We start from the raw sequence: 21,764 nt of genomic DNA on the forward strand, positions 1-21,764 counted from the left end.
AGTTCTTGTATCACACATTGCTGCACTTTAACAATTTTGAGATTTTTATTTGTAAACATACACATTTCCTTGAGGGATTATTAAACTGTGACAGATGCAATTTAAGCAGAAACCACTTTTTTTTTGGCTAGTTAAATTTATATACTTGTTTTTTGACTATCAGGCTGCAGTGAGTTTGTTAGTGTTGCGAAATACACATTTAGTGGAGATTATGAAAACTTCAAACCTTTATGACTACTGCTGTAGTTCACAACAGAATAAGTGGGTGGTTGCTTCCCAGTGGAGTGTGTTTTAGGCCAAGAGACAGTCTGTATTGACCTTGTACTGCCAAGTCATAAATGCATAAAATCTGTGTTGCTCATGGAAACACTGACAAGCCTTGAACTGCAATGGACTGGCAGAATAAAAATATTAAAATTTCCAGCTTTAGTTAATGTCATATTTTCATTTTGGTTTTGCTGGCAGTGGCCTCACCTCAGAACAAGATGAAGTGTCCTGGAGCTTTTTGTTTGTATTGTCACAACACAGACTCTCTCTGATAATTTGGGTATACGAGGCTGACTTAAAACCCATCAAAAACAAAGGAAAAAAACTGCCTTGTGAAACCCATGGGCAGGAGTCTTGGGTTGAGTATAGTGTTACCTCAGAGGTGAGACCTTTTGGGCAGTGTCATTTTCTAAACACTCAAAGTGCAAGCAAGCTGTTTGGAAAAGGTATAAGAATTTCAAACTCTTATTAATATTATTAATGAGGCATGAACTAATGTTTGCATCAATAACTGTCAGTTTTGAGATATCCAATCTGTCCTTGTATAAAGATTACTTCATTTGTGAAAGGAATCAGAAGGATGATGCCCAGGATGAAGATGCTGGCGGGGTGTAGGGTGTGTATGTCAGAGGATCCTGATGTGTGCTTTTGAAAATGAATCTTGGAGCACTTCCCTGCTGTTAGAAGACTGATGTGAACTACTGGGCTGTGGTGTAGTGGACCACATGCAGGTGTGGAGACCAGGGATTCCTGAATTTGTTTCAGTTTGGTTTAGTTTTAATATGATTTATAATGCCCCAAGGAAGGATAATTAATGTTGCAGTTCTTCTTTAACAAAGAGAACAAAAGGTTAAATATGAACAAAACAGTTGCTGGCCCATTGAGTCATTGCTTACTGGCCCTTCTGTAGTTCTTTGTCAGAACTAGATTTATGCCTGGCTGCTGTGGCAGAACTGTCTCATGTGGTTGTTTTTTCTCTCCTTGTTGCAAAGCAGCTCCTTGTGATGCTCCAGTGCTGCTTTCTGACACACAAAGTAAAACGTCACTGTCGGCTCTGGTTCAAGCCTGGCTGGTGCCTGTCCTGTGCCCACATCTGCTCATTGTAAACTGGATGGATTTGCAGCTCTCTGCTCTTGTTTTTATCAGAGTCACCTTGAACTTCTCTTTGCATCCTCTTTCCTTTTGTGTGTCTTGGATTAGGATGATTTCTCTTAACTGTGTTCACACCTTTCCCATCCTGGCTCTGGTAGGAAGAGAGCACCTTCCTGGTGCTGCCAGACCCTCCCCCTGTCTGACTGTTCTTTTTGATGTCTGCTGAGGAAATTCTTCTTCAGTAAATCTTCAGCCTTTGAATTGGGCAGCAAGATTTTCTGCATATAATGACTATACACAGAATTATTTTAGATCCTGTATTTTAATGTAATTCCATTGTACTTCCTGCTAAAATTTGCCACTGTCTTGTGTTAGACCCACAGCATTTTCTACCTGTCACTACTTCAGGTGGAGATGGAAGCCTGGCAGGAAAGTTGCTCAAGCATTCCTCTTTCTGGTTTTGGGTCCTTGGTCTTTTGTAGTGGGCACTGCTTTTATCTGAAAAAATTTCCTATTATTTATAACCTATCCATTATTTTACTACCTTTGATGCTGGACTTAAAAGCATATTGTCTGTTTAATTAAAAATACTGTTATGGGAGTGCTTATCTCACACCAGTTTCTAGCATTTGGAAGTGGTGTGTGTGGTGGTTTTTGTGCTTTTTGTTTTAATAAATAAATTTACAAAAAAATCCCTTATGTTTTTGACTAAACTGCCTGTGTGGGGCTTTCCCATTTACTTTTTGCATCTCTGTGCTTTTTACAAAGCAGACCTGGGGAAGGAGCCTGGAGCTGACTCCTCACTGGACAGTGTTACAACTGAGAAACAATTCCTGGAGCAGCTTGGAGATTTTAGTGTCTGTATAAATTGTATAGCAAAAAAATTATAATTTTAAAAATCCAAGGCAGGCAGAAGCACTCTAGGCAGATTTTCAGGTACCAGTATGTTTTAAGATGAGCAGAATGGCCTTGTCAGCAAGGATGTTTTAGAGGTGACAAACTTTTCAGCTGGAGCCAAATTTAATTGCTTATGGTTTTATCAGACTTGTATGTAACAGGCCAAACAACAGCTGTAGGCCTGAGAATGATAAAATCTTCAAAATGTGAAATGTCTACTCAAATAGGAGGTAATAGGATGCTGTGCTATTCAAGAGGGGTTAGTTTTTTGTTTGTTTTGGCGTTTTTTTTCATCTTGGAAGACGGGATGGATGTCAGCAGAGCTAAGATCTCCAGGGCAGGAGTCACTGTGGAGGAAGGAGAGTAACAGCAGGAGCTATTCAACTGTTTTCTAAAAAGCCTTTTTTATGTAATGTAGATGAGTGGGAGGAAAAATCCTGCTGTCTGTAGTCTTGCTCTGTTCTTTTGAGAAATAGGAAGGTGCTTTGGTCTGTTTAGCTTGTGGTTCATAGTACATTTGAAGGCATCAGTGAGTGCTCAGATCTGCTGAGTTTTCCAGCTGGACAGCTACAAGTAAGAAAGCTGGGCTTTAATGGTCCAAAAAGCACCAGACAGACAGGTCCTGGGGAATATGTTTCTCATAGTTTTGGCATTTTATCAATGTATGGGCTTTGTTGTCTTGAAGCTCATGTCGAAGAGCTCACATGACATGAGTAAGTGTATATATATGCTTTGCCAATTCTGTTTTCAAGTATTTAATATTTTATTGCAGCTACAGCTGCAATAACTCATGAAGTTGTTAGCCAGTGGCTGCTGATTGTGGATACAAGAATTGTTCTGAAGTGCATCACAAAAAGCTGCAAGTACTTATGGGTGTTTGCATCCCAAGGGTGCTGTGGAGGCAGGCAGGACTGGAGGTGCAGAAAGGATTTAGACAGCTCCAACTGCAGGCACAGGAGAAAGAGGAGGTGATCCATCTCCCTGATGGAACCTTACTGGTGCTCTGGGAACGTGGGAGAATCTGAGTTGCAGGAGCTCTAAAGAGCATCTGAGATTTTGGCTGCTGGAAGCTGTGTTCTGCAATAGATGGGACATTGATCTGGCTTAATGGGTTTGTTCTTGTGCAAAGTGATGATTTCCTTCTTTCAGAATATCTGTTCTCCAGTGGAATCCCATTTAATGAGCTGATACAGTAGAGTGACTGGTGCTGCTTGATCTTTTTGTTCAGAACTGGTTCTTTCTTGTTTATAGGCTTCTCAGTCTTGTGTGGCACAATCAATTTCAGTGCTAACATTCTAATTTAGAAAGATTAGGAGAGTGAGAGACATTAGCTAGAAAAATGGTATCTCTGTTATTTTCCTGTTAGATTTTTCCCCTCACTTGCTCCCACTCTGTTTCTTGGAGCTCACTTTCATTTCTGCTCCCATCTTTCAGCAGTGCATCTCTTCTCTGTAAACACCTTGGAGCTTTCTGGAGCAGAGATGATCACCTAATAGTTTTATATATGAAAATATTTTAGTACCCTACCCTATGGTCTGTCATGGAAGTAATATTTATATTTTTAAAAGTGTTTTCAAATATGAGCTGTTAAATAAAAGTTGTAATATGAGACTTCTGGACTCAAAGCTCCTTTTCTGAGATTTAGAGTAGAAGGCTAAAATGCTGTCCCTGTTTCTGATTTTTCTCAGCACACTACCTTACTAACACAATTGTATGGAAAGGTCAAGTTTATTACAGCCTTGGGTATGTTTAGTTGAAGGATGAATGCCATGATTTTTGAGTATGGTATGTCATTATACCCCAAATGGTAAGTACCTGAAATGTGTTAGTCTGTGGTGCACCTGTTTAAAACCACTGACCTCTTGGATGATTTAAGTGGCCTCTGAGTCTTTTAAATCTCTTGTTTCAGGAAGTTAAGAAGGATGTAGAGCCCAAGGATGATGCTGTGCCACTCAGGAGGGAGAAGTCTGGCAATGTAGCCAGCCTTGTGCAGCGTATGAGCACCTATGGGCTTCCAGCAGGAGGATTTCAGCCTCATCCCCCGTCCAAAGGCTTCAAGAAGAGTATGTGGTCTTCCAGTTCCTTCAATTGTGCATGCTGCTGATGTGCATTTGTAAAGTAAACATGAATTATTTAATGCATGACTTAATTTTAAGATAATGTGGAAAACTAGAAACGTACAAGATAAAACTGAATTAAAGACAAATTTTGCTCCTGTATGTATAGGCAGAAAGCTGAAATGCAGCTTTTAGCATCTGTAATAGGGGTGAATTTTCCTGTGAACAGGATTTAGACTCTTTCCAGATGTCAGAGAGCTCTGTAACTTCATGTAGGCTCTGTTTGTATTGCCAGGTACCTGAATGGAGAGCTGCAGGCCTGTTCATGATAAACAAAAATTTTCTCAAAAATGTGGTCATTTTAAAAGAAAGGTTGAAACATGCAAACAAGTTTTGCTACAAATTCAAGGCTATGACAAGGAAATGCTGATAGTCCTGATAGGCTTGCTTCTGGTGTGAAATAAGATGTTAACACCAACCTAAGGTTGGTGGTATTAACAAAAAGCAGTACTTTTCCTTTTGTTGTAACTGCAACCCTCAGGATGACAGGAGTGTAGGCCTGGTGCTTCTGTATCTGTGATTTCTTTGTTATAATGCCAGTTTTTGTATCAAGCTGACTAAAGCCTAGAGCAGAAAGGTTACCATTCCCTGCATCCAGCAAACAGGCTTGTGATTTGTATTTGGACATACCAATCTCTTGTAAGATATTGCTTTAAATTACTGTGGCTTCCTATGTCTTACCAGGTTTTGAAGGCATTTATGATTTAAGCTTGCTTTTTAAAAAAGAGTTCAGAACTTACTGGTTCTGGCATGTTTATGCTTTGAGGTTTTGCCTATAAAAGAAGAGCCACTAGTTGTCTTTTAAAACCCTGAAACAGGATCACCACCTTTACAAATTTGTTGAGACTTTGTTCCAGGAATCTAAGGGTTTAAAATCACTTTTTAGTGACTCTGATCTGTGTGTGCATGTTAGCAACAGTACATAGGTGCCTGTTGGATGTTTACACAGCAGGCTTTGGAAAAATCCAACCTGAAAGATTAATGCTGTTCCTAGATAAATACAGCCAGGCTCTGAAAGGGAATCAATGTGATCCTTATGGGTCCTTCCACCTGGAGACACCTTAGGGTTGTGTGAACATGATCTGATACCAGTTCAGCTGTCAGCTGTTGTTCTGGTCACCCTAACCCTGGAATGTTCCCATATTTTCCATGTCACATCCTCATGCTGGTGGCTGTGGCCAGGGTAGAAAGTACAGCTTGGTCTCAAACCCTGCAGGGCTCTGGCTACTCTCATCCATCTGGAGAAAATGGTGTTCAAGCACTTCCCTTCAGGCACACAGCTGTTTACCTGGTGCAGTGACAGTCTCTGCATTTCCATTTCACTTGCTGTTCCCTTTTTCCTGGAAGACTGTTTTAACAGCTCCTGCAGATCCTGTTTACTCTGTGCCTGGGCAGTCACTTGCTTTCCAGAGCTCAGTTGTCTTTGTGTTTCTGGTTTTTCACTTGCTGAAATGAGGTTTACAATGTTAAAAACAGAGTTAAAATTCTTTCATGCAGCTCTCCCTGAATTCAGGTATTTTTGTGTCAGGTGGGTGGTAAGCTGCAGGCAGAATTCCTATCAGTTAGATGTCTGCTTTTTTTCAGCAGAAGGAAAATAAAGAAGGTGTGCTAAGTGACAACAAAGAGCTAAATTTGGTTTACCCTATACAAAACAAACAAAACCTGAAGCCAGAGAAGTTGTTTTGGAAAGGGACAGGATTGCCTGCAGGCTGCCAGCCCAGTGAAGCCTGAGTGCTGCTCTCTGAGGGAACCAGTTCCCTTCCTAGGTTATTCTAGGGATTTTCAAAATGGGAGGCAGTACTTCTTAAACTGTGCCACTGGAAACAGACCTCAGAGGAGAGGGAGGTTTCTGGATGCAAAATGTATCCATGGGTTTCCCCCCCACTGCCATTTAGATATAATTACACTATGAAAAGGAACACTGAGATCAGATTTATACCAAGTGGCAGTGACTTTTTCATATGCCTTTTTTTGGTATCAGTTAATCTCCTACAAAGCAGAAGCCTTGAAAGCACTGCAGGAGGCAGTAAAGGCCATTGAACCATTTATTGCAATTACTCTTAACTGAACAATCCCTCTGGGCTCATGCATGAGTTCCAGTGGAGGTAAAAGCAGGGTATATTATATGGGAAATTATGTGTTATTAGAAGTAACTCATAAAGCTTCTTATTTCTGGTTTTTGTTTCTTGCATAGTTCATATACTAGCATGTAGAAAATTCTTGCTTTGGTGAGCCCTCTCAGAAATTTTAAGTGCTGAATATTACTCTGATGCCTGGCCTATTTTGTACTGAGGATGCTGGGTGTGGTTTTTAAATGCATTGCTCTGGACTTTGAACAGTGCTATAAAAAGACAAGGATCAATCTTGAGGCAGTATCTGTGTTTTGAAATGTTTTTACATGGCTAATCTTAATTGCTGAAGCTTGAGTGTAGAAGGAGTACGAAGAGAGAGCATGGAAATCACACAGCTCCTGTAAGCTTAGGCTTTACCACCTCAAGCTTTTGATTGATATTTTTGTTTAAACTGTGGCAGGTTGTTTTTGAGGAGAAGGGAACATGCATGAGTCATAGCTCAAGATGATAATTGTCTTCTAAAACATTCTGGCTGCTCTGTTGTGGAAAAGGTCTAAGGACATGGCCTCTTGTTTGAAGGAGAGGTGCATAAGCTGTCTGGGTTCAGCAGCAGCAGCACTCCAGGATATGTGCAGAGTAATTAGGCAGTGTGGGTTCACACCATGTGGCTGCAGGGCTTGGGTTGTCAGAAGCCACTTCAATGCTCTCTCCTCTCAGGATGTCATTTTGCCTTTTTAAAGTCTGCAGAGCTTTAATGATACGAAGCAAACAGCTAAAGACTGCACTTGATTTTAATCTTGCCTTTGTCAAAGACTGCTAATTGACAGTTTGAATTACTGTATGCCATACTGGCACTGAGAAAAAAAGAGGGATTTTTTTTTAATTCACAGATAAAGATGAGTTCAGGTTTTGAAATATGAGCCCAGCAAATGTTGGCATTACCTCACAGCTGTGGTAGCAAGGTCCTTGTTAGAGTCCAGAAGGTCTGTAAGCTCTCCAGTGTGGTGCATAACAAAAGGTGTTCCTGCTTTCAGGATTTCTTAAGGACTGGAGGCTCAAACTTGTACATTTTATTCCAAGTAGGTGCTAACTGGCAGTGGTTGCCATTCCTGCAGATTTTGGTTAGGAAATAGCTTGAGAAATCACTGTAGTGTGGATTTACCTGACTTGCTTGTGTCAACATGCTTTTTATAGCAGGTTGATAATTGATAAAGTGTTTGTGTGTTAAAACTGTAGCTCCCTAGCCTAAGGTGGCCCAAGCAAACCACAAAACCAGGATCAAAAGCTCCACAACTTCTTGGGATGGTTTCTAGGCCTTCAGGAGCAGAGTGTAGGGAAGATGAATTCTCCTCCATGGGAGTTCTCACTTGTGGTGTTTCCCTTGAACCAGAGTCCAGGAAGCGGCAGTGCAAGGTGCTCTTCGAGTACATCCCGCAGAACGAGGATGAGCTGGAGCTCAAGCTGGGGGATGTGATTGACATCATTGACGAGGTAAGCTGTTCTACAGAGCTGGCCATCCATGTGCTGAGAGTCAAAACACTTTTTTGGCTGATTACTTGTATTGCAAGCATGTTGGAAAAATAGCATGGGAAGTGTTTTTGCAGCTGAAGTTAATAATTTAGGAGTTTTTTTTCTCTCAGGATCTAATACTAAAACAATGAATGCTAGATGTTTAGAAGAAATATTTGATCATCACAGTAATAAATTGTGACCTGTTACACAGATTCAGTTTTTGAAAGGGTTTTGCAGTTCTTTGGCCCTGTCTGTGTGATCCTTGGCTTTAGGATAATTGTGGTAAAACTGTTGGACCACTTTCTTTAGTCTGACATACTCCAGATTGTTATAGGTGAAAAATGTTATTTGGCTTGATTTGCCAGTTTCAAACTCTCTTGTAAACTCATTGAGTTGGAGGGGTGGTTTCTTATCTTTTCTTACCCATGTGCTTCCTTGCTATCTGTTCCATTTAATAGCAGTGTGGGAAGCTTTTGTGTGTCTATTCCAAATGTGAAATCTGTCTGGGAAGCTGTGGAAAAGATCAGAGTGATTGTGGAAGGAGCCTTTTTAGAACTGGGTGGAAAACTTCTGCACAGCAGGCTCTGACCTTCACTGGTGCCATCTCTTCCTCTCTGAGGCTCTGAGGAAGGAGAGTGAAGCTTGCTTTCTAGCCATGTGTTATTGGTGGTTCTTTTTAAATAGCTTTATGAGACTGTGTTTTTCATATGCATGACCCTCTTTGGAAGAGAGTGCTAACCTGACAGTTGCCAGGAAGGACTCTTCCATTTTCCTAGCAAGCAAAAAACTGTGCCTTCAATGCAGTTGCAGTAATACTTCCTGAATTTAATATCTGGGAGTAAACAGAGCAAGTGAGTTGCAAAACCTGCTCACTAAACTCAGTTTCATAAATACCTTTGTGTGTGGGTGTTTTTAGAGGAGTGTTCCTGGGTAACCTCAGCAATTAATGTAATTTGTGGATGGTGCCTGCACTGGCAGTTGTGACTGGATGGTCCAGTGTAAGCATTCATGGGAGAGCACGTGCAGTGAACTGTTGTGAAAACTGCTGTTTTGGTTGCACGTGTCAGCATCTGGAATTATTTTCAGAGGGCTGTGTGGTATTGTGTACCAGAGATGGCCAAATAGCCTAACAAAATAAAAAGATCAGAGCATTTCCTCATCTGGTTTCTTAAGGAAGTGTGGATTATATTTTATTATTTAGATTTTTTTTTGTTAGTTACCATGCTTATTCCTTTTTTAATGATTTGAAAGTATGTTTTTGTAGTACCCAGTCTTTGGTACTTCCTTCAAAAACTGTTAACAAATTTTTAGGGAAATGCTACCTGGTAAAAAAGTATTGCAGCTTACTATGATCACAGAGCTGTTTGCACACTGTTTCATGGTGATGTACAAGAGACTTGACAGGTGTGGACTATGGCTGTCTGCTTCATGAAACTGTACTGATGGGACCAGAAAATGTAAATAATGGTAGAAAATACTGTCCATTGGTTGTGCAGTGTGCTGGGATAGCTTGTCTTAGGTAACTTGTTTTCACTATGAGATAGTTCTCTTCTGTTTATATATAAAAGGTGCTGTTTCTGTACATGCAGATGACTTATAACTTTTACTTCAAGGCAAGATTGTTTGATCATCTCTTTCTGTGGGGAAAATAAGGTAAAATAAGCTTTGTGAGAGGATCAGCTCTATCAGTTACTTGAGAATAATCCAATATTTTTCCCTTGACTGGAATTTGAAAATTGATTAGATATAGATGACACCACTGATCATGAAATTAAAGATGGAGGCAAATGGGTTCAGAAATTAAATGGTTGATATTGAAGAGATCAGAAGTAAATTTTTGGGAAGAAAAATGTGCTATGTGCTGGCTGGATCCACAGGGTTTTTTGTTTATGAAATGTCACGTGGGTTTTACACATGAAGAACATGCACAGAGTGCACGTGATGACTGTGTCATTGCTTTAAAACCTTTGTTTTTTTGTTTTATCTTTCCCTCTCTCCTGTCAGGAGCAGCACTAAATAGCAGATTTATTTTTGTAGTATCATATTTTTGGTGTTTGCATACTGTTCTTTCAAGTGAAATAAAATTTCATATAACATCATTTGGGATGTTTTTAGTTAAAAAAAAAAAAAAAAAAAAAAAGAACCAAACTAGATTGGTAAAGCTGCTTATTTCAGCCTTCTTCCCCATTTTTCCCTTAGAATTCTGAGTTTTTTGTAGAAATAAATCGATGGGATTCACAAAAAAAAAAATAAATTCTGGTATATGTACCAGAGCTGTACCTCCCTCTTGTGGAAATTGGATCATATGATAATATTTTGGAATGGAAGAGAAGGGTTATGAAATTGTCATCTGTGTTGCTGCTGCTCACAGATGTGCAGATGTTCTCCACCAAAGCATGGAGAACTTTTTTAGCCTCTGTCTTAATGTTGATGAAAGAAACCTTTTCTGGCAATACAGTTTGTGTATAGTCAGGGGTTTTTATAAAGGCAGTATGGTGAGGAGGCTGAAGTGAGTGTGCCTTGGAAATTTTGGGTTTGTTCCCAAGTGCCTCTGAGTTGGCATTGCTTTGCTTTGCTGTAAAGTGCTTTGCTGACCACATCTCTTGCCAGAAGAGTAAATGGATGCTCAAGTCACTTTCGTTGTGATAGCCATTAAAACTCCCTTTCTAATGGCTCCTGAGTGAATGGTGTGGGTGAGTCAAGGCATTTGTATTTTAGTTTTCTGTTTTGTGTTCCATAAAGCCTGAGGTTCCAGAGCCTGGGCAGCACTTGCCAGTAATCTGTGCTTAAAATTTGTTTCAGAGGACCATTCTCCGAGTTCGCATCATCCACAACAAAGCTGTATTTTTGCACCAGATGCCTTTAAAAACAACAATCTTCTTTTCATTGCCTGTCTCTGCAGCTGCCAGCTTCTGCTTGGGCTCTGCTTGCCTGGAGGTGGGCTGGCATTTAAAAACTGTGCCTGTGTGTCAGGCGTAGTGACCTACAAAGCCAGGCTAAAAAAAGATAATGCAAACAGCTGCTGCTTGGTTTGCTTTTTCCTTTTCCTCTCACTTTCCTTCCTTTCTTAAAAACAGCTTTCCAGCCTCAAAATGGGGCAACCTAAAAAAAAGGTTCTGAAACTTATCTTAATTATAGTTTTTAACTAGTGCTCATTAGGTAAATAATAACTGAATTTATTTAAGAAATTTTGAAAACCATTCATAAATTCAAAGAGCACAATTCTTAGTTCTTTGGTATCATTTTACCCCATCACCTCTTCCTGCCCAGCTTTTGCTTGTTCTGCTTTAGACCCTGTGGGGTATTCCTGATAAACTTTCCAATGTGTTTCTAGCCTTAGGACTGCTGTGTGCCACCACAAAATCCTTGTGGACTTGGTGATGTTGGTCAGCTGTTGGCAGGTCCCTGCCCCTGTGGCACATGTAGGGCCAGGCTGTGCTGTTCAGCCTCCTGCTAAGAGTGGACAGCTTAGTTTTCCATTACTCTGATGTCCTTAAGGACTTTTCTCTGTTCTACTCAACATTATCTGTAGAAGTTTTATTTTTGAAACTTGTGTTTTGTTTGAAATTGTTTGAAGCTGCCCTGTGGATATGAGGCCAGTTGGAGCAGGACTGGTGGAAACTGGACAAGACAGAGGAAAAGACAGATGGAGAGCAAGGACACATAAAAATTTCCATGGTCTCAGTTTCATCTGTATTTCATGAACAGTTTAATACTTTCTTGTTGTGGTTAAATGTGCAATGTCTCTTACTTTGTCTTGAGAAAGTTGATGAACATTTTGCTGCTCTTTGGGATTAACTGGCATAGAGCTAATCTCCTGTTCTAGGATCATTGCTGTAGTGATACAAGTAATATTGAATTGTTTTATTGCCCTTCTTTTTGGGTAATGCTTATACATCTTTGGTAGGTTTCTTTATAAAGAAATAATGATAATTTGAACTTTCCCCAAAGTTGATTGTAGAGTTAGTATGGAATTGATAGGAATTTCTTTCTACTCCTTTGGTAATGTGCAAAATATTTCTATACAGGTAGAAGAAGGATGGTGGAGTGGAATACTGAATGGCAAGGCAGGGATGTTTCCTTCAAACTTTGTGAAAGAATTGGAATCAACGGATGATGGAGAAACACAGGATGCTCTGGATGACACAGGTAGTGTTCTGTTTGTTATAAACTCTTAGCAAATTAATTTTGGATTTCTGGTATCATATGGAGTATTATGGTTAAAGTGCAACAAAGTTGTAAAGAATTCAGTCTTCCTAAGAATGGTGTTTCAATTTCTTTCTAGAAAGTGTTGATGCTGAGTATGAAAATACCTGTCTGCTCCCACTGCACTCATAATAAAATTGCAGTCAAGATCTTAATCTTGCAAATGTGTCTTCTACACTTTATCACTAGAAATTTTATCATATTCAAAGTTTGTATTTTTTAGAATTGGATATGAAATTATTCTTTTGTTTAGTAACTTTTTTCTGTCTTATTCTCACAGACATGAGCTCTCTAAAACAGAAAATTTAAGTGTTTAACCAAATCATTTAAGAATCAAAACAATTTGAAGAGCCTCAACTTAAATTAAGTCCAGGAAGGAGACCCTGGTTCTTAGGCCTTAGATTATGTTTTAATATAACAATAAGATGTTTTTAAGGCAGAATTTACATCTGGCTGTCCTTTTCTGGCTGTGATGGTATAGCTGGGGCAGAAGCAGATGCTCTGTGGCTGAGCAGTAGCTGAGTGTTCCAGGCAGGTCTGTGTGTTACAGGCAAAAATGCAAAGATGTTCCCTCAAAAATGCACTTTAGAAACATTTCAGTCTATGAAGATCAGTTTGAAGGGGACTTGTGATACAGTATTACTGAAACAGGAATGTTTTTTGGGAGCATCATAGCAGGAGTTAATTGATTTTTAAAAGACAGTGGTATAATGTTTGAGAACAGGTTTTGGTTTTTCTTTTTCCCCTTGTGGTAATGTGCACCCTTCTCTATATGATGTCTGGTACTGATTACTTCAAACCATTGCTTGGATGTAGCAAAGAGCCTGGCTTGCGATTTTTTTTGGAAATTGTGGAAATCACAGTAGCATAAAACAATAGTTTGACTTGGGCAGTCCTAAATAGCTCAGTGGCTGTTTCCTTGGAGATCATGTTCTCTGAATTAGGTAGGTCTGGTGCAGTGAATTAACAAATAGGTATGTGTTGGTCCTAATTCCTGAATACTGTTATCAGTGACATTGCACAGTAATTTGAGGTAATTATATTTTCTGTCAGTACCTAACAAGTTGGTGTTCTCAGCCCCTCATCCCCCAGGGGTTATATTTAATGCTCAGTACTTTCACAGTCTGGAGTATCTTTTGGTTCCCTCCTGACTCTTGGGAAACAGTAACTTCCTCTTTCACTCACCTGTGGTCCTTTAAAGGTGCAGCCTGGAGTTTGCCCACCAAAGGGATGTTTAGCTGTCCTGTGAGGCATCTGAGGGGGATATAACTAAGTAAAGAGCATCTGGGTAGACAAAAGGTGAGCAGCTGGAGCCAAGAGCAACTTAGCTTCATAGTACCATCAAAATATCTTAAATTTATGATAGTAGGAAGAGGCTTTAATCTTTATTGCAGTTCACAGGCCTGCAAGGGCTGAAAAGAACTCGACCCAAAGGCTAAAACATGTAGAGGCCATTTTGACTTTGGTTTATAAAAGCTGTCTGTTTTCACATGACTGTCTCCTGGAATTTTGCATGCAAAAATTGCTAGCCTATGTATACTAATCTGGGCTTTAACAGATCTAACTATGATTTAAAAACTTAAAAAAAAAGTTGCAAAGCTTTAGCAACAAAATTAAGTTATTCTCTGAAATGCATTTCTGGGAGGTGTCCCTTAAATGCTGTCCCTTAAAACTGAAAGATTAAAAGAATTGTAAATAGTTTAATTACCCACCAGTGAATAACTTCCAACAACTATATTTGGTTTGAATGCTTAGAGCATTTTGAGCAATAGGAAAATGTCACTTTGCTGCCTTGAGAGGCATCATTCTGCCACTGAAATACACTGTGTTATCTATGGCAGTTGAAACATGTTTGGATTCATTATGAACCTTTATTGATTATTGCTCTCTTTGGCTGTAGCTGTTCAAATCAGAAGCTTTTAAATGTTGGACTAAAATGCCATTTTCAGAGAGTGCATAAACAGCATTTCATAAAACTAATGGAAAATGCTGACGTTAGCAGGCTGTGGAGCCTGAGTGCTAAATGAAATAGCAAGAATATTGGTGAGCTGTTGACTTAGTTGCCAAAGTAATCAGGGCAAAACTGGCATGATTTAAGTTGGTCTTACATTAAATATAAAATGAGAACAAATGTGAGGTGTTACAGCTACAGTGGTGTTCCTAGAAAAGCTCTTTATCAGGAGCAATGCACAAAGCTGTGCTGCTTCCACCTTTTTTCCCAGAAGGGCAAATAAATAATTTAAGCTTTTAAAGTAGCTTTCCCTTTCTTATTTTATTTTCAGAGCCTGTTTTCAATAGTCCTACCTCACCTGTGACCTCTCCAGGAAATGGGAGTGAACCTGCATTGGGACCAGCACAGCCAAAGAAAATCCGAGGAGTTGGGTTCGGAGATATCTTTAAGGAAGGCTCAGTGAAACTTAAAACGAGACTATCCAGTAATGAATCAGAAGATAAAAGATCAGAAGATAAAAAGCAAGATAAGGTTTGTAGTGGTACATATTCTTCTTTTGGAGTTTCCTGTAAAAATAATTTAGGAGATGTGGAATCTGACCATTATCCTCTCACATTGCTCTTGCCTATAAAACTAAACAAATCCCCTCAACTTTGTTTCACAGTAAGTGGTATTTAACATTGATTCCAAAAGATCTATTCAAATGTCTTGGTATTTAAGCCATTAGAGACTGAAAATCAAGCTGATACATAAATTATCAATTCAGAGCCATGTGGTGAAAGACACCCTGGCATCTCAAACACATCTGCAGTGTGAGGTCTCTTGTAGTTCACCTTGTAGCAGACTTTCTGTATAGTCTGGGAGAAGATTAACCCTACCTATGCAAGTTAAACTTGTCTTTTAGAACAAGAATATTTTGGCATTTCTTTGTGTTTTGGCTATTTGGTTTTTTTGGTTTTTTTAACCAGGCTTTGGTGTATGTTGAGATTGCTGTTCTAGGTGTCAACTGCAATTACCTTCAATGAGTGCTGCCAAGCTTCTGGCTTCATAAATTACTGTTTGTGTAAGCCTGAAAAATGCAGTTCTAGGATTTTGCATTTTCTTTCCCCCAGTTTCTTACGAGTGAGTGGGAAAAGGAGCACTTTTATTCTTCGCTGTTTGAATTTTATTTTGATTGAAACTTGAGCGCTCTTATCCTGGAAGATAAGCTCCTTATCTTGGAAGCACAGCAACGATGCTCAGTCCTTTAACTTGAACTTACTATTCCAAGAGCTTATATATGGATTTTCAGCTTTTGATAAATTAAAGGCAGCTGAGATAGTCCAGAGTTTCGGTTTTCATTCAGGTGATCAAGAAAGCTTTTAAAGCCTTTGTCCATTTCAGTTTTGGTTTGTGGGTTATGGTCATTAATGCTGTTTTGGTGAGTGATTTGTTTTCCTCTGCCATGGTAATAATTGTAATGGTGTGGGGCAAAAAGTGAGGTGATTTCTTGAGAGGAGGGAGGATCAGGGTCTTCCTTGAATGTGTTTTCAATAGCAATGCTCAGAGCAATGACATGGTGTGTGTAGTGTATGTTTCTGGTCTGGTCAGAGCATCAGATGATTCTGAAAAGTTGCAAGTGTGTTGCCTTCTGTTTAAAGCTTGGAGAATGTTGCCTCCTAAGGAAGGTGTTTAGAAAAGAACTGTTGCAGACCTTACTGCATCCTTTCAATATATAAATGGATATATAGATGGAGAGAGACTTTTTACTCGGGTCTTTAATGACAGGACAAGGGGCAATGGTTTAAACTGAAAGAGGGGAGACTTAGGAAGAAAAGAGGAGAGATGAGGAAGATGTTCTTCATGGTGAGGGAGATGGAGTGCTGGAACAGGATGCCCACACAAGTTATGGTTTCCACATCTTTGGAATTGTTCAAGGCCAGGCTGGATGGAGCTTTGAGCAGCGTGCTCCTGTGTCCGTGCTCAGGAGGTGCTCATTGAAGGTCCCTTCCAACTCAAACCTTTCTGCTTCTGTGAAGTTGCATGGATTCTCCTCATTCCTCTCCTTTGTCCCTTGATGTGGCAGTCTGTGATCACAACATCTTCATGTGGATGCTGTTAGAGTAAGTTTTCAGGACCTAGCTTACAGTTTGCTTTCTTGTCATGTGTGTGCTTCCCTGCTGTAAAGCTTCTCACTTTGGAATATAAAGAGCCTATCCAAACTGGTGCAATTAATGTGAAGTCTGCTCAGACCTTCTGAATTGTTCTCTTTGACTGTGTATAAGTAATAAAATGTGCTGGTGTGGTGCAGTTTTGGTTGGCCTGGCTGGGAGGGTCTTGTAGGTCATTTCTCATAAAGAGAGGAAATGAAGTGAGAAAATTGTTTTGCATAGCTTAATATCAGAGAAGTAAACAATTTAGTTTAGCAGTTAATGTTCCACTTACACTTGTTGCCAAAGTCATCCCAAAGGTGGACAGAGTTACAGAACAGCATGGTGAGCCCAAGGAAGATAATTCTCATGAAGCTCTTGTGAAAATAGATGGCTTCCTTGGGTTTGTGCTTGACTTGCTTTGGGGTTAGCTGATGAAATGCTGGGAGAGCACTGTCAGTCCTTTAAGACAATACAAAAAAAAAAAAAAACTGTGTAGAGGAGAGAGGGATCTTTTCCCTTGGAAAATCCAGACTGTTCAGCACAGGAAGGCTGAGCACTGATGGATCTGAAGTGCCCAAGAGTGTATATGCTGCTGCAGGAGATTGTTCCAGCTCTCCCAGCATCCTGCCTGGACTCAGGCTATTTATACTCTGTCTGCCTAAACTTCTTCTAAACTTCCTCTCTTACTTCTAATTGCATCTTATGTTGGAAGGGAGAAATGCAGAGAGCTATTTCCATGTTGGAGGTGTTTAATCTCAGAGGAGGGTTATTTTAGTGCTTCCTTCATATACCATTCTGGAGAGAGATAAATTGCATAGGTACTGCAGGAACATCCCTTGGCTTCCTTTATGGTATGGCACCAAGCACCAGCCTACAGGCATTGTCTGGCTCTAAGGAGAGTAAATCCAGTTTCCCTGACAGTAGAAGGTCGGCAGAGTTGAACTGTAGATGAAAATGAGCAGAGTAACTAAAGGCAGTGGGATTTTTCACATTGGTAATGCTGTTAGGGCTGCTCAGGTAAGTACTGACTGTAAGATCATATTCTGTGTTTGTAGCTCTTGGGTGTGAAAAAGTGGATGCAGCTGAAGCTGTTGGAATCTGCCTGGCAGCTCAGTAAGTTTCCAAGGGGAAATATGAAATATTCCATAATTTATTTTGGTTAGATGTTAACTCTGAAACTTGTGGCAATGCCTGTTTGTTTTTTCATTTAGGAGAAATCTCTAGTGACACTTAACCTGTTCCATACAAATTGCTGAGAGTGAAGGGAAGCTGGGGAGTTTTCATTTGTCTGAGTAGTTAAAAAACTGCTTGTCTGAGGTGGTGTGTGGCTGCTGAACATCCCTGCCTTATTCCAGTGCAAAGTCAGCATGGCCAGTGAGCTACTCTGAGCAGAGCTGTTAAATAACTGCTTATGGGAGAGTAACACCTGGAACTGCTGAAGTACAATTGCTAAAGTATATTTGGTCATATCCTGAGATCAGTTTGAAAGCTGTGCTCTGTCTTTAATCAGTAAACAAACTCTAATTGCAGTGTCTGTAATGAAGTAAATACAGTAGGCTAAGTGCTTAGTGGGAAGGCTCATTAAATCTCTTGGAGATGGTAATTTTCATAATCTCAGCTAATGAAAAATTCAGTGTGTTCTGTAGCCTAATCAAAAACAAAACTCTAAAGAATTTTTTTTAACAAAGTTATTTTCCTTTCATGCAGCCGTTACCTAACCCTCCCCCTGGAACAAAGTTAATTCATTTTCCCAGTGTAACAAAAACTGAAAACACACCTGAAGTAATAAAACCAGAAGCTGAAAGCAAACCAAAAGGTAAGGCTGATGGTTATTTACATCTGTTACATGGTAGTCCTTTCTTATGAACTATTTTGTTATCAAATGTTCTCATGTTAAAATCTAAAACATCTGTGTGTATTCTTTTATGTAATGTTCTGTACCTTTGAGGAGTTATGCAAGTGCAAAAAAGTCTGAAGGAATTTTTTGCTTATATTTCTGTAAATAAAGAAACAAAAAAATTTTTAGGGTTGTCTCCCAGAACAAAGACTGGTAGGAACTTTTATTGCAACAGTGCTTTTGCATTAATTTTCTGTTGACATGTTGAAAGGGATGTATTTCTGCCTGGTTTGATTCTGATGGGATGCTGGAGACCTATTTCCATGGAACAGTCTCCCAGCACAATTTCTGTCCCCAAGTTACACAAGTTCCTTTGTAGGCTCAGGATTTTCTGTGGAGGTGGCAGTGTGCAGCAGAAAGTTGGTGTTTACGTTGTGTTGAGGTCTGTTCTCTTGATAATTTAGTTCCTTTGTGGTTGTCTTTATATTGTTTTTTTATTTTTCTTTATTATCTTTTAAGAATTTATGATTTCATTTTCCTGTCAAATTGCACAGTTTAATTGAGAGAGATTTTTAAGCCAACCCAAAACATCTTGGGGAGTACCAACCAAGTACAAAAATTAACTTTGATTATGTGATGTGTAAACTGCTTATTTCCCCAGTTCCAGAGCAGACATTTAGTCAACTTATGTATTGTAATTTTAGGTATATTTTTGTTTTATGTGGAAATATCTTATTTTGGTTTGTTGTTTTTTATGGAATGTGTAATTTGCAGAAATAAGAAAACTGTGACATCTTGCTTTTAAACCATTACAGTGCTATTGCTCTAAGAACCAGCAAGACATTGTACAGCCCTGAGCATTGTGAAATTTAACTTGTCTAAAATTGGCATAAAAATTAAATATGACAGCATTCTTAAATATGACAGCAATAGAAGCTGTAGGAGACCATCAATAGGTAATACCTATAGACACCAGATAAGAACATCTTAATCATATGAAGAAAGCTTGTTTTCCTTAGTGTCTTGTTTAAATATAGACCATAGTGTAGTTCATGTGTCTCATCCTCAGTCAGAGACCAGGTTTTAAAATAAATTGTGTTCATCTGTTAGCAGATAAACACAGATCTCTGAAATGTTTAGGCTAGGGTGGCTTATTTTGCAATGAGGTTCTGGTTTTGGAAGCTTGTTTTGGCCTCTCGTGCAAGTATGTAAAAATATTTTCTTTAAAAAATAAAATAATTACAATGTGACCCCTCTTTCCCCCAATTATGTTAGGATACAATATCTATGATCCCTGCTACTCTATTGTTAGTCTTGAGACTTTGGAAAAGACTTATTTTAAACTAAGTTCTTTTAAAAATATTTACTGAAATTTAAATGGTATAAAGTTAAACTGGAGTCTTCCTTAAATTTAACTACTGTCAGAATACCAGGCTCACAAAAGAAGATGCAGAAAGGAAGAGTGTACAAACTCCTCTCCTATGTCTGGATTTCCTGGTAGTGCTGATGCAGCCTGGCCCGTGGGGACCTGGGCAGGGTGCAGGGCTCCCTCTCTCCAGCCTTCCTGGCAGCTGGAGCAAAACATCCCCTTTCTGTCACTGCTTTTTGTTTGCTCTGGGACTTGGTCTGTGTGAGGAGGGGACAAGTGCTTGGAGGAGGAGAGGAGGTAAAGGATTATACTGACCAACTCCCCAGCAGTAAGGAAATGCATGTATTTTCACAGGATCAGGATGTAGTGAAATGCTACAGTCACTCATGACTACTGAGAAAATCCTCAAATTTGATAGATATTTGTAGTGTACCTGTTGAATTTTATTTAGAGTTGATATGAATTTTGGGCTTTGGACCTCAATTTACACATTCATCTCTTTGACATGGTTCTTACATTTCTGTAATTCTTCAAAAGCCACAATGTTATCAGGCTGTGGCTGAACATTTTTGATTACTAGATAAGACATCAAAATAAAACAAGTTCTTGTGCCTAAGATTGCTCATGTGGTTACATATCTACGAACACACATACATATATCTCTAGTATTATCTCTTAAACCGTGGCATTCTTGGCATTTTAACATAGTGGTTATCACTGTTTTTTATTTCTGAATACAATTTGTGCATTTTTAAACTAAAGATGTATCTTGATTAAACAAAATACAGCAGCAAAAAGGTTTGACTGCAGCTGATTTATTCTCTTGCCACCCAGCAAAAGCTGTCATTAAGAACTGCAGATGATTCTGTGATTCTGTGACTTGGTGTGCTGCACTAACTGGAGGCTGAAGCAGCTGCTCGTTGTGGTGTCAGTGCCAAACACCTGATAGGTTATGGCAGCACCTAAAGAGTCCTCTTTGTTTTCTTCCTCTTTCTTGGTGTGTCAGACACAGAAATTCAACCTTTTTATCTGCTAAATTATTTTAAATGTGCTGGGGTTAAAAAGTCTGTTTATGTATTTTGGCCTTTCTCATGGTTGTTTTTGTGCCAGTGTGGGAAAGGAAAACAAATCCTCTTGCTTTTTCAATTGTTACCACAATTTTAAATGGATTGGTTTTGAACTGTACCAAATAGAAAGAAAAGAATTATTCTTTCTGCTTTTGCAGAAGAGGCTGTGGCCAAGTTGGTGGCTCAGATGAGCTCTGGTTTCAGGTGCTTAGCCAAGGAATGCCTTTGCTTCAGTTACTTGGTTTCACTGCACAATTTCTGAAGTCTGCTGCTTGAAATTTCTGTAGTTGTACATGTCAATAAAGGATGTCACTTGGAAACAGCTGCCTGTATTTAATTAGGATTTCAAATCTGAAATTTAGATTAATTTTGAGAAAATACATATGAGCTCTAAGCTTGAAACCATTTTTATGTGAAGTAGCTCAAAATTGAGTATATAAATGCTATGGAGGGGTTAGGCTGTTACAATTTTAACTGTCACACTTTTAATGCTTCTTTTTTTTCCTCTGAAGTCAGAGGGCTTGACTTAATTTGCTGTTGTGAAAAAATGTTTTGGGGCTTATACTTCTAACTTCTCAAAGATTTATTTATTTCCTTTGCTCAATAAATATATAATCCTATTTTTCCTGTGATTTGAGCATTCATAAAGCAGTCTCAGGTGGCTGGTCTAGAAGGAAAGTTATAGTGTGAATTTCTCAGCTCTCAGACAGCATAAGTGAGCTGTTATAATAAATGTTACTACCTATGGTATCCAGATTAATTGTGCTTTTCTGTTCCAGCCAAGGAATATTGCAGGACAATATTTTCCTATGATGGCTCAAATGATGAGCTCAGCTTTAAGGAAGGCGAGATCATTCAAATAATCAGTAAGGTAAGAAAGTCTGGTCTGCTGTGACCATGTGTATGGCTGTGGTGAATTTTGTACAGGGAGGTCATGTATGAATGATGGTCCCCAGGAGGGTCTGTTGGAGTAGATACTCCTGTAGACTGATTTCTCTCATGTGAGAGTCAACTCTGTTCTTCTGTACTTGGTGGAGATCCAGGTGATTTCAAAGATGGTTCCAGAGTGGGAGGTTATCTTTGTGTCCTCAGATCCTGGTGGGATCTGTGTACACTCAGTACCAAAAGCCTTTTCAGTGAGGAAATGGGAAAAGCTTTGCAAACGGCCCCTTTACCTTCAGATGCAGTTATTTTTCCCTGGTGATTCAGAATAACCAGAGAGAAATTAGTGATACTTTGTCTGTA

At 39.3% G+C, this 21,764-nt stretch overlaps 1 protein-coding gene across 1 annotated transcript in view; it reads left to right on the top strand.

The window, feature by feature from the left end:
* Positions 1 to 21,764, top strand: part of CD2AP (CD2 associated protein) — a 76,839-nt gene that overhangs the window by 33,650 nt on the left and 21,425 nt on the right. Inside the window, exons 3-8 of the mRNA XM_056487248.1 lie at positions 4,166 to 4,319; positions 7,836 to 7,936; positions 11,986 to 12,106; positions 14,446 to 14,645; positions 17,954 to 18,062; positions 21,299 to 21,390. Of these exons, the coding sequence (XP_056343223.1) occupies positions 4,166 to 4,319; positions 7,836 to 7,936; positions 11,986 to 12,106; positions 14,446 to 14,645; positions 17,954 to 18,062; positions 21,299 to 21,390 (777 nt within the window). The remainder of the gene's footprint in view (positions 1 to 4,165; positions 4,320 to 7,835; positions 7,937 to 11,985; positions 12,107 to 14,445; positions 14,646 to 17,953; positions 18,063 to 21,298; positions 21,391 to 21,764) is intronic.

Source organism: Oenanthe melanoleuca, chromosome 3, assembly GCF_029582105.1.
Source record: "Oenanthe melanoleuca isolate GR-GAL-2019-014 chromosome 3, OMel1.0, whole genome shotgun sequence".
In the NCBI taxonomy this organism is placed as follows: domain Eukaryota; kingdom Metazoa; phylum Chordata; class Aves; order Passeriformes; family Muscicapidae; genus Oenanthe; species Oenanthe melanoleuca.